The sequence below is a fragment of the Capra hircus genome, chromosome 19, assembly GCF_001704415.2.
Source record: "Capra hircus breed San Clemente chromosome 19, ASM170441v1, whole genome shotgun sequence".
NCBI lineage: Eukaryota > Metazoa > Chordata > Mammalia > Artiodactyla > Bovidae > Capra > Capra hircus.
In genome coordinates, this window is record NC_030826.1 from 7,254,877 (window position 1) to 7,266,867 (window position 11,991).

Here is an 11,991-nt window from a genome sequence, read left to right on the forward strand (position 1 = left end):
TGCACACTCCGAAAGAACACTTAAAGGAATACTCCTTTTGCCAGATGGTCTTTCAGGACCTTTGGCATCTTAGCCAAGGGACTTTGATTAAGCCAAGAATATTTTAATAGCTTTTAAATACACATTTGTGTACTTAAATATTGTCTGAAAATAGGTGAAGCTGTTCTTTGCTTGTATTAGACATTGGTAATAAAAGGGGATGCTTCTCTGCAGATTATCTGTGCTAATTCATTTTACATTTGAGAGAATTTGATAGAGAATTTTACTCAGTGGTAAAATAGAATTGGCCTTCAGAATTTCTAACCTCCAATACAGTCTTGTCTCTGCCTTAAGTCTGGACATCTTCACTGTGTTGGATTTTGTTTCTGACAAGTTGAAAAGACCCTAGCCATGTTTTTAAGAACAGAAATAGAAAACTGGCATGAGATAGCAGGTTACTTTTTTTGTTTGTATTTTGTTTTTAAAAGTCCTTTTTTTAAATTAGCATGAGCACTGTTATATCAACAATTATTTCTAACATCTTACACATCAGATTAAGACTTTTAAAATATACTTTCAACAACTACAGTTTTATAACCATTTTTACTTGATATCTTTCAAATTTAGGTGTCCTTTTGGCCTCAGTGAGAGCTCAGTTACCAGTATCTTTTTAAAATTTTTTTGTAATTCTCTTGCTAGTTAAACTTTTAGAGAATTGGGATTGGTTTAAATGAAGGCATGAATTAAGTATTATTTCCTTCCCTTCTTTTTGTCTGTGCAGAATTAGATTAAAATGATTTCTGTAAATATCTTAACTGCATTTCAGTTACTCCTTAGCAAATAATCACAGTGCTCTGATTCTCCAATTAAGTGATCTTTCTAGAAATACATATCTGATGGGGTCTCTGTTTAAAACCCTTCCATAACCCCCGTCACTTACAGTGATGGTCTTTCAGTATAAACTCCAGGTGCTTAACATGGTATATAAGGTCCTTGTGCTCTCTGGACCGTCCCTGCCCTTTTAGTCTTATCTACCACTGTCTGCATTAAGCTTTATGCACCAGCAACATCAGGCTGGTTGTGGTTTCCTTTAAATACCAGCTTTTCATATTACCCTTCTTTTCCTCAAGGCTGAAGTATCCTCTTCCTGGCTAGCTTCTTGGCATCCTTAATGACTGTCTTGTGCCCTTTCCTCCAGGAATCCTTCCCTAATCTACTCATCCCTGCCCCTAATTTTTCCTTCTTGATGATGACATAATATCCTATGTGTCAGTGGTTCTTGAAATAAGGTCCCCAGACTAGCAGCATCAGTATCACTCAGAAACTTGGTAGAAACGCAAATTCTAACACAGATTTAGATTAGCACACAGAATAAAAAACCAGATATTTGCATCTAACACAAAATGAAATAAAAATATTTGCATTATTTGAGACATACTTAAACCAAAAAATTATTTGTTACCTACAGTCCAGATTTAACTGAGCATCTTCTATTTTTCCTGGCAACGTTAGCCTCACCCCAGACCCAGTGGATCAGAAACTTGGGCTGGGAACCAATAATCTTTGCTTTAACAGGCCCTGCAGGTGATTCTAAAGCTTAAGAATTACTGCTATATTTATGTACTTCTTAAACATGAGCCTCTGTCCTTAAAGACCTCCTTTTCCTCCTTAGCTTGTTCTCCGGGTTACTGAGCAGTCTCTCCCTAGCATGCTAGAACCCTTAACCCGTGGTAAAAATGGTTTCTTTACAATTTAGGAAATGTTTATTATTCCCAGAAGAAAGGGGCAGTGACCTGAAATATTAATAGTAAGTATTCTGCAGTGCTCTGATTTATTTTAGCTGATCATTTTATGTAGGATTACAGTCTGCTGTGACCTTCTGCAGGAATGAGATATTTCAGATAAAGAAACTAAATATTTATAACCTTGAAACACAGACCAGACTGTCCTTCTTTGGGTTTTATCCAGCCCTGGGGAGGGCTCCTTCTGTGACTGCCTCACATTCTTAGGAAGTCCAAGATTTCAAGTGAACCATGAAGACTATTCCATTAGATAGAATTTCAAAGGGCCATGTGATAACTGATTTTAAAACCTGCAACCCAGTTAAAAACTACAGAATAAGTGACAAAGGACTTTTAATTTGGTCCCATTGTCATTATTTAGGTTTCCCATGCTAAGCATCTGTTTTGTGCCAGGCACTGTGTTGGGTCCTGTTTTCCCTGTAGCCGTCTGTCTTTTTTGTGTTTCCGGCTTCCACCTCACCCATGGCAGAGTATGTTTGCACCTAGTATCCTCTCTTCTCTTGCCTCACGCTGCTTTTCTTTCTTCGCACGTCTCGTCTGACTAAAATAGGAAGTTGGGTTCTCTTTTTTAAGTATTCATTACCTTATTGAATAAAACTGTGTTCTGTCTCTTGTTAGGAAAACTTTTTGGTTTATATTATATTTCTATTTATAAAACACTTCTATTTATATCCTTTTCACTACACCCCACCCCACATACATACCCACTGTGATTAATAATACAAAACTTCCGACTCTTAGAAAGCAATATTGGCAACTTTAGGCTTTGATCGTAACTTTTTGATTTTACATTCTATTGGTATGTGTTTATTCATTTCATTAATTATGTGAAATAATGAAAGAGAACAAGTTATCTTCTGGAGCAGAGGTGGGCCAACTTTTTCTATAAAGAGCCGAAGCTAAGCATTTCAGGCTTTGCAGAGCGTATGGTCTGTCATAATTAACTCACTCTACCATCCATCATAGTGCAAAACCAGCAAGAGACATAAATGAATGAGGATCTATATTCCAATAAAACATATTCCCAAATTAGGAGGCAGGTATGTTTGTAGTTTGTAGTTTGAACCCCATTCTAACATGAATTTCTTAGGTGACCGTCTCAGTTTCACATATAATTCTGTTGCCTCTTCCAGCATACTGAGAACTGGTACCTTTTGGTAAAGTTACTAAGGGGTAACTTTAGAGAAACTAATAAGCAGTGTTGCCAGCAAGTGGTTTTTTTTTTGCCTTGTGAACTTTTTTTTTAATAAGGCAGTCATACTCCTGCACAAAAATACTCATAGGGTCATGTTCTATGTGTTCATAAGATGATGAACATGATTATGATTCATGATTATATTTACTTGTCAAAACTCAGAAAAGGTACGTATTTATAAATTTGATCATATATAAAATCAAAAGAAGAAATCTAAACAGTGATATGCCTGCTTGCTGAGGTATTTAGGAGATATTCTAATGTCTGCAATTTACTTTTGTGCACCAAAAAAAGAAAGCCTTCCCAGGTAGCTCAGATGGTAAAGAAACCACCTGCAGTGCAGGAGACCCCGGGTTTGATCCCTGCATTAGAAAGATCCCCTGGAGAAGGGAATGGCAACCCACTCCAGTATTCTTGCCTGGAGAATCCCATGGGTAGAGGAGCCTCACGGGCTACAGTCCATGGGTTCTCAGAGAGTCAGGCATGACTGAGGGGCTAAGCACGCATGAAATGGATAGACAGAAATGAAGCAAAGTAATTACAGTAAGTTACTAATGCTGGAATATGGGTGGTGGGCTTACCTGTGTTGCTGTTAAAAAATTTTTTTCTAATGCAAAACATTTGAAAAAGCAAGGAGACTACTCCTGTATTTTTGGAAATAGTTGCTGAAGTATTGAAAGGTGAAATTTCATTAATGTCCACAATTTTCTTTCCAAATGATTCATCAAAATATGAGTTTATTTTGAAAGAAAGAAAATATGAGAGAAAAATGTTAATTAAGAATCAGAGCTAAGGGTTGGTTTAAAGGTATTCATTTTGCTATTCTTTTGACATCTGTGTAAGGGTTTAAACTTTTTCGAAATAGGGAAAGAATAAAGATTATAAACAATCACTCAAAAACATGACTGCTAAAACTGAAATATTAAAATATTGCTATTAATGTCTTATTTTCCTATCAGATTTGAAATCTAGGTAAAGTAAAACACCAGTTACAAAATACGTAAAGAGAACAGGTCCCAATTTTGATTATGGTATTTCTCAGGAAAAACAGAGTGCTGCCTAAGGAGTGAGTATGTTGGCTTTACTTTCACAGAGCAAAGGCTGATAATAGCCATCATCTTGGTTAAAACAGTCTTTTCTGAAATTTATGAGAATTTAGTGAATGATAAAGGTGTCACAAATCAATGGGATAGAAAAGATGACTTTATCAGTCCTGCTTGGACAAGTGCTCTTTGAGAGGAAAACAGTTAACTCTTCATATCACGCTCTATACCAAAATAAACTCCAGATGGATTGAAGCAGGAATTGTTAGTTCATAGATAAGGTTCCAGGAAGCCTAACACTTTCACGAGATTCTCAGTGGAATCTGTAGCCCCAGAAGGTTAAGAAGCACTGGATTAAAGCTGAATTGTGAGGAGGAAAATAGCTATAGGCGAATGTTTATCTAATTTGGAAAGGTAAAGGTCTTCAAAGCTTGAAAACATTTAAATAAACCACAAAGGGAATATAAATCTGTCTAGCAAAAAATAAACTTAAGTAGATTAAAATAGTAAATTTAAGAGAAAACTGAAATATTTGTGGGAAATATGACAGAAAAGAAGTCGATATCCTACATCGCTCACAGTTATTAAAACCTAGTAAAAGATAGGCTATGAATCAGTTCACAAAACAAGGCAGAAAAATTATTCAGCTTCATCTAGTGATCAAAGATCTCCAAATTAAAACAATGAAGTACTTTTCCACTCATCAAATTATCAAGGAAAAGTGTTGAGCGAGTATTAAATATGATGGACACCTTTGTGTGCTGGTTGATACCATTCTGGTCAGACATCTCAAGAAACTTAGGAAAACGCATGCCTTTTGATTCAGTAATTTGACTTCTAAAGATTCCAGGGAAATAATCTCATTTATGTTTAAGGTTGTGCATCATGTTCTTTATGCTTAGACAAACTATCTAAATTTTTTAGAAGGGGGAGGATTAAATGAATTATGTTATGTCCATGTGATGTGATATTATACATCTTTACAAGCTGTTTTTAAAATAAAATACTTAATGGCATAGGACAGAATTCATGATACAATTTCCGAGGAAAAGTACCTCCAGACATATATACATTGTTACCCCTAACATGAAAAATAAATATATGAGGACTATAAAACTGAGATTAAATATGTCAAAAAGTTAAGAGTAACTAGCTCTAGATGACTTTTATGTCTTTCTATATTTTCTAAATTCTCAAGCATAAGAGGCTTCCCTGGTGGCCAGGAAAGAATCTGCCTGCAGTGCAGGAGACCTGGGTTTAATTGGCTGGATCGGGAAGATCTAGATTCTAGAATACCCACTGGCATGCCTTGCCTCCCATACCAGCAAATTTTACTCTGTCTTGAAAGTTGATAGCTTGGTGGGCTACAGTCCACAGGGTCGCAAAGAGTCGCACACGACTGAGCGACTTCATTTTCACTTTCACTTAAAATAAAAAATCCTCCGCTGATATGGTGAATTACTGCTTAATTTGATTTGTGCTTTGTTGCAGATTACTAGTTAAAAATTTGGGCTTCTGGTGGCTCAGCGGTATAGAATCCACCTGCAATGCAGGAGATGTGGGTTCAGTCCCTGGGGCAGGAAGATCCCCTGGAGAAGGGGAATGGCTACCAACTAGAGTATTCTTACCTGGAGAATTCCATGGACAGAGGAATCTGGCAGGCTACAGACCATGGGGTCACAAAGTGTCAGACACTACTGAGCGACTAACACTTTTACTTTCAAGCCAATATCACCTAAAATACACTTTTAAAAATTTATTCAAGTAGTTTATGAATATATATTGATGTTTAGTAACTCAAACAATACAAAAGAACGTAGAGTAAAAAAATGAGTGTTCTTCTCCTTCCTCAGTCCCACGTTTCTTCCCAGAGGAAACCGTTGTGAAATAATTCAGAGGGGTTTCCTTTCAGATTATTTTCAATAACAATACACTAGTTTAAAGTGTATAGTAGAGCAGTAAGTGGAGGTAAAATACTTTGGCTATATAAGCAGTCAATTGTAATTTCTCAAGCTTAGGTTGAAAGCAAGTGTTAACAAAGTCTATGGTGCAAGTTATTTTACATTTTCCCTCTAACAGATCATGCAGATAATTATAATTTCAGCAGTAATTAGGATTCTTGAGTTAATAGCAGTAATTGCTTGACAAAACTGAACATCCAACCGGAAAAAAACAACCTTAAAATAGAAGTCCAAGAGAGTTGACCTTGGGGTGAAGAGTTTGTATCCTCTTTTTTTTTTTTTTTAGTTACAACCATTGTTTTCTGTTGGCCTGCTCTTATCTGTACAGTCAGATCTGCCTGATCCGTGAGTGGATTAAATACTTAGTAGATTAATAATAGAAACCTAAGACCTTTGCCAGTCTATTCTCATTTCATATATGATTTAAACAGAGAGACAAATTTGAACATAAATGTCTCTGCCTGTAATTTAGATGTAAACGTATGGATTTGTTTCATATTAACTGCCAATAAGAAATTGACTGTTTTGCTATCTTTGCTGAAGTGGTCACAGATGGTTATAAATCAGGAGGTTTTCAGACTGGACCTTGAGGAACTCTTCAAGTACTGGGGCCAGTGCGGCGTTTAAGCTGCAGGCCTCTAGGCCTAATGACCCTGTTCCAGCCAAAGCCCAAATACATAGCACAGAGAACCATTATTCTAGACCCGCTTTGCTTACATGGATTGCATCTACTGATATTTACCACATTATAAATTAAAACTGAGAAATGGTTAAAATATTCACTTTAAAAATAATACTGGTAACAAAATATTTTGTGAAAATAGAGGAAAGTGACATCGCTTTATATTTTTGATGTGGAAGTCAGCTAGAGGCTTGCTTGTATCTCTTTCTGCATTCAGCCCATTGATTTGGCACATACCATAAAGCTTCCAGAAAATTCTACTGTATGCTTTTGATAGAAAGGAAGGTGAAATAACATCTTATATTACTATTAAAATGGTTTCAACCTCAGAGACACCCTGAAATGATCTTCCCTAGACCACACTTTAAGAACTACTGTTAAACAAGTTTATTCAAAGTTTATTGCTCTATTTTGACTGTGTAGAAAGCAATTATAAATTTTTATTTGCCAGATTTTTTCATTGGTGATGAGATTACAATTTGTTTTTTTGACAAAAGTGATTGGTTTACAGATTAGTATGATTATGGTTTCCAATTATTATCTGTTTTTTCCTTCCCTCAGGTGCGTTTGGTGTCAGAAAACAGTACATGATGAGTGTATGAAAAATAGCTTAAGGAGTGAAAAGTGTGATTTTGGAGAATTCAAAAACCTCATCATTCCACCAAGTTATTTAACCTCCATTAATCATATGCGTAAAGACAAAAAAACAGATTATGAAATGGTAATCAGAGTTTATTTTTCTTTACATAATTGATTTCCACAAGGTTATTTAAGTCAGTGTGAAACACTGAGAACTGTGTGTGTGCGAAGAATCATTATGGTAAGCCATGATACCCTACCCACTTCCTAAAGATGTGCCATGAACTTTGGCACTTGAGTTCCGTCAGGTCTAAGGAGAAATTGGGATGTGTTATATTTTGGGCTTCCCTTGTAGCTCAGTTGGTAGAGAATCTGCCTATAGTGCAGGAGATCCGGGTTCGATTCCCATGTCGGGAAGATCCCCTGGAGAAGGAAATGGCAGCCCACTCTAGTATTCTTGCCTGGGAAATCCCATGGACAGAGGAGCCTAGACAACTTAGCGACTAGACCACCACCACCATATTGTGAAAGTGAAAGTGTTAGTCACATGGACTGTACCCCCCAGCCCTCCAGGAGCCCTCCAGGCTCCTCTGTCCGTGGGATTTTCCGGGGAAGAATACTGGAGCAGGTAGCCATAAGTCCCAGGAACCTGTATTTGTTTTAAGTTTTCAGATGACTGATGAACAGCCAGGTTTGGGACTCATTATTGTTGGTAAAAAGAAAACAGATTTTTCCTCACATGTTGCTCTGAAGAGTGTTTTCCTTTGGAACCTCATATAGGGTACCTGGAGACAAGAATTTATGTTGCACATTAGATTCTGCCACAAATAATAGTGAACATTCCCACAAGGGAAGTCCAAAATAGACATTTTAAAATTTAAAAACATTATGTTTAATGTTATTGTGATACTTTTTAAAAAAAATACGCAACCCCTTATGTCTCTGAATTCAGTCTGACCTCACAGGAGACTGAGGATCACCAAGTAAAACCAGGGAGCATCTTCATTAATGCTTATACCCACGAGGGGAAGGGGAGAGGAAAGAAGTGTTCAGGTTAGAGAAACAGGAATTTAACTTGATTTAGGGCTTTGTACAAATCTGGATTCTTGAGTCTATTTCTGAATACACCATTCAAAAAAATCAAAAAGCTTGAAAATCAGAGTACAGCCAGAAAAGCGCAGTCAGGGTTTAGAGAGCGGAGATGAATGTCCCTCCTGTGAAGGGCTGAGATGCGTTGCCTGGGAGGCAAGACTGAACAATGGTGCTTCAGGTGATTGAGCACAATAGTCAGATGGAGGAACAAAGGAGATTATTCCTTACTGCAGAAACCAAAAGTAGAAAGTTACTGAAAGGCAGATTTTTAACTCAGTTTAAGTCAAAACTTTCTAGTAATTTGATTTAGCAGTGGAATTCCTTGTTAAGTGAGTTCCTTCTTACATGAGTACCCAAGTGTATACTGGATAACTCATCTAGAATAATGTAGAAGAGATTTATACTAATATATTAAGCAGAAATTAAATTAAATCATCTCTTTCCATTCTTAGAATTCTTTGATTTTTATATTGTACTTACTGGGATAGTTGATTTTTCTCTCAGCAGATTTACAGCACTGTTGTTAATAAGTAATGAAAAACTACTCACTGAGATATTAAGGTCTTTTAACGCACATTGATTTTTTTAGCTCGCCTCTAAACTTGGAAAGCAATGGACTCCATTAATAATTCTGGCCAACTCTCGTAGTGGAACTAACATGGGAGAAGGATTGCTGGGAGAATTCAGGATCCTCCTAAATCCCGTCCAGGTAACCAAAGAGGAGACCTTTCTTTCTGTAGTAATCTTTTCATTCTTAGTTGTACATTTTCCCTAAATTGTAATGGTTGTTAGTGCTTTAAGCCAGTAATCACCTGGTTATAGGGAAGAATAATAATTATGAAAATAGTATTGAGCCATCTGAATTTGTGGAGAAAGAGGGGTTCTCATGGTAGGGCTGTAAACGGTGCAGCAACTTTAGCAACCACTTGGACACGCTCTTAAAAATTCAACCCTAAATTTCCCATACCACGTAGCACTTATAGGAATCTACCCAACAGAAACGAAAACATATATCCCTCAAACACTTTTATGCAGATTTCCATAGCAGCATTTTCATGATAGCCCAAAAGTGAAAAGCCCATCAGTCACTGGAGGGATAAAAGAAAATGTGGCGTGCCCATACGGATGGAGTACTCAGTGATGAGAGGGGCGCTAGCGCATGCACACCACAGACTAGATGGCCCTCAAACATGCTGAGTGAGAGAGGCACAGCGCCGGGGGTCAGTGCCGCACAACTCCCCCCATACGGTCTGCTCAGAAAGGGTAAATCTGCAGAGCCAGAGAGGGAATCGGTGATGGCCTAAGACTAGGGCTGCAAATTGGGAGTGACTGATGGACACTTACTAATAGGAAATCTTACTGGAGCAGCGAAAATGTGCTGAACTGAATGGTGCCCAGCTCACTAAGCTTCCTAAAATTCATTTAGTTGTTGACTTTAACTCAGTGAACTTCATTATATGTAAGTTATACCTCAATTTTAAAAGTAAGAATAAAAGGTTCATGCCATTGAGACTGAGATGACTTGCTAGCAGCTTCTACTTTGAAAACCTGAACAACCCATTGCGCAGCAATCATTCTTTCCAATTTGTAATTTTCCCTTTCAACGTTGTGCAACTTAAGAGAATATAAAAATAATTTTAAAAGGAAAGAGAAAGGGAAGTTCCCTGGGAGTTCAGTGGTTAGGACTTGGCATTGCCACTGCCATGGCCTGGGGTTCAACCCCTGATTGGGGACCCAAGATCACACAAGCCTCGCAGCAAGGCCAAAATAAATAACATTTTAAGATAGAGAAAATCACCTGCTGTGCCTCTACACAGATACGTCATTTGTTTTCATTTGTCCATGTTCTTTCCATGAATTGTGCATGTGTTTATATACTGGCATTTCTTTAAAAGTAGTCTAAGTTTGCATTTACCTAAAAGTTCATTCTCCCATGTTGCAACCTGCTGCTGCTACTGCTGCTGCCAAGTCGCTTCAGTCGTGTGTCCGACTCTGTGCGACCCCAGAGATGGCAGCCCACCAGGCTCCGCCGTCCCTGGGATTCTCCAGGCAAGAACACTGGAGTGGGTTGCCATTTCCTTCTCTGATGCATGAAAGTGAAAAGTGAAAGGGAAGTCGCTCAGTCATGTCCGACTCCTAGTGACCCCGTGGACTGCAGCCCACCAGGCTCCTCCGTGGGATTTGAAAAACTAAACCACCAGGGGTTGAACCCCAGGCCATGGCAGTGGCAATGCCAAGTCCTAACCACTGAACTCCCAGGGAACTTCCCTTTCTCTTTCCTTTTAAAGTTATTTTTATATTCTCTTAAGTTGTGCAACGTTGAAAGGGAAAATTGCAAATTGGAAAGAATGATTGCTGCGCAATGGGTTGTTCAGTCTTTCAACTAAATCCCGTCCATGGGACTTGCCAGGCAAGGGTACTGGAGTGGGTTGCCACTGCCTGCTCCAGTGTTGCAGCCCAGTCCTCGTAATTACATATGTGATGACTGAGAAACCGTCAAGTGGATGTGTCCATATTTATACAGTCTCCTGCTGATGGCAGTCGAGTTTGTCTCTACAATTGTGTGATTATAAATAATGCTGCACTGAATATCTTTATACACAGTTTTTTCATCTTTTGAAATACTTTCCTAGATCATTTATAGAATTAGAGATATTATGGATCCTTCCATCTTTATGTCATTTCACTCATATTGCAAAATTGTTCTCCAGAAGTGTGTACTGCTTGCACTAATAATGGATTTTTTAAAGCCCGTGCAGAATAGGCAGCACTAGTTAGAGGTGAGCTTAGCACAGCCTGGCTTTAGGGAGCATAAAGGCGGCGGTATTGTACAGTGGATGGAAGACAGGGTTCCACTTCTCTGTCAGCACTCAATTACCAGAGGAAGCGCGGGCAAGTTCTCTAGCCTCCCTGTGTCTCCATCTCCAGTAGACTGCTGTTTGCTCGTGCTTTTCAGGGGCCACCTCAGGGCTTCCCTGGTGGCTCAGCTGGTACAGAATCCGCCTGCCACATGGGAGACCTGGGTTCCACCCCTGGGTCGGGAAGACCCCCTGGAGAAGGGAAAGGCTACCCACTCCAGTATTCTGGTCTGGAGAATTCCATGGACTGTATAGTCCATGGGATCGCAAAGAGTTGGACACGACTGAGCGACTTTTACTCACTTCACTCAGGATGAGCCACAGTGAGTATGGTCTGGTATACTGCCCAGCATAAAGATAAATGCCAGTGTTGCTATTTAAGCACATCTAGGTCCTCATCTACAGGAAAATTATCCTCACAGGTGGGTGACAGTGTGGGGTAAAATAAGTTTTTCCTTTTCTTTCACGTTATAGGTTTTTGATGTTACTAAAACTCCCCCCATCAAAGCCCTACAGCTTTGTGCTCTTCTTCCCTATGACTCAGCTCGAGTGCTTGTCTGTGGAGGGGATGGGACTGTCGGCTGGGTCCTGGATGCCCTTGACGAAATGAAGATTAAGGTATCTGTCCGTAAGGTCTCCTTGCCTCTCACAGAAGCACTTCCAAGAAAGTTACACAGTATTTGTGGTTATATTTTTTATTACGCAGGTGAATATTAGAAGACCTTGCCAACCTTGAATATTGTGATTGAGCAGTTATTATTTGTATCTTTATTGCTTTGGGCTTTAAATTTTACCAAATA

General features: G+C 38.6%; 1 protein-coding gene across 5 annotated transcripts in view; it reads left to right on the forward strand.

Moving 5' to 3' along the window:
* The window catches only part of DGKE (diacylglycerol kinase epsilon), a 30,025-nt gene that overhangs the window by 1,664 nt on the left and 16,370 nt on the right, over window positions 1-11,991 (forward strand). For all 5 annotated transcript variants that reach the window (XM_018064090.1, XM_018064089.1, XM_005693177.3 and 2 more), the window contains 3 exons: window positions 7,224-7,383; window positions 8,923-9,042; window positions 11,666-11,809. In XM_018064090.1, coding sequence (XP_017919579.1) covers window positions 7,224-7,383; window positions 8,923-9,042; window positions 11,666-11,809 — 424 coding nt within the window. The remainder of the gene's footprint in view (window positions 1-7,223; window positions 7,384-8,922; window positions 9,043-11,665; window positions 11,810-11,991) is intronic.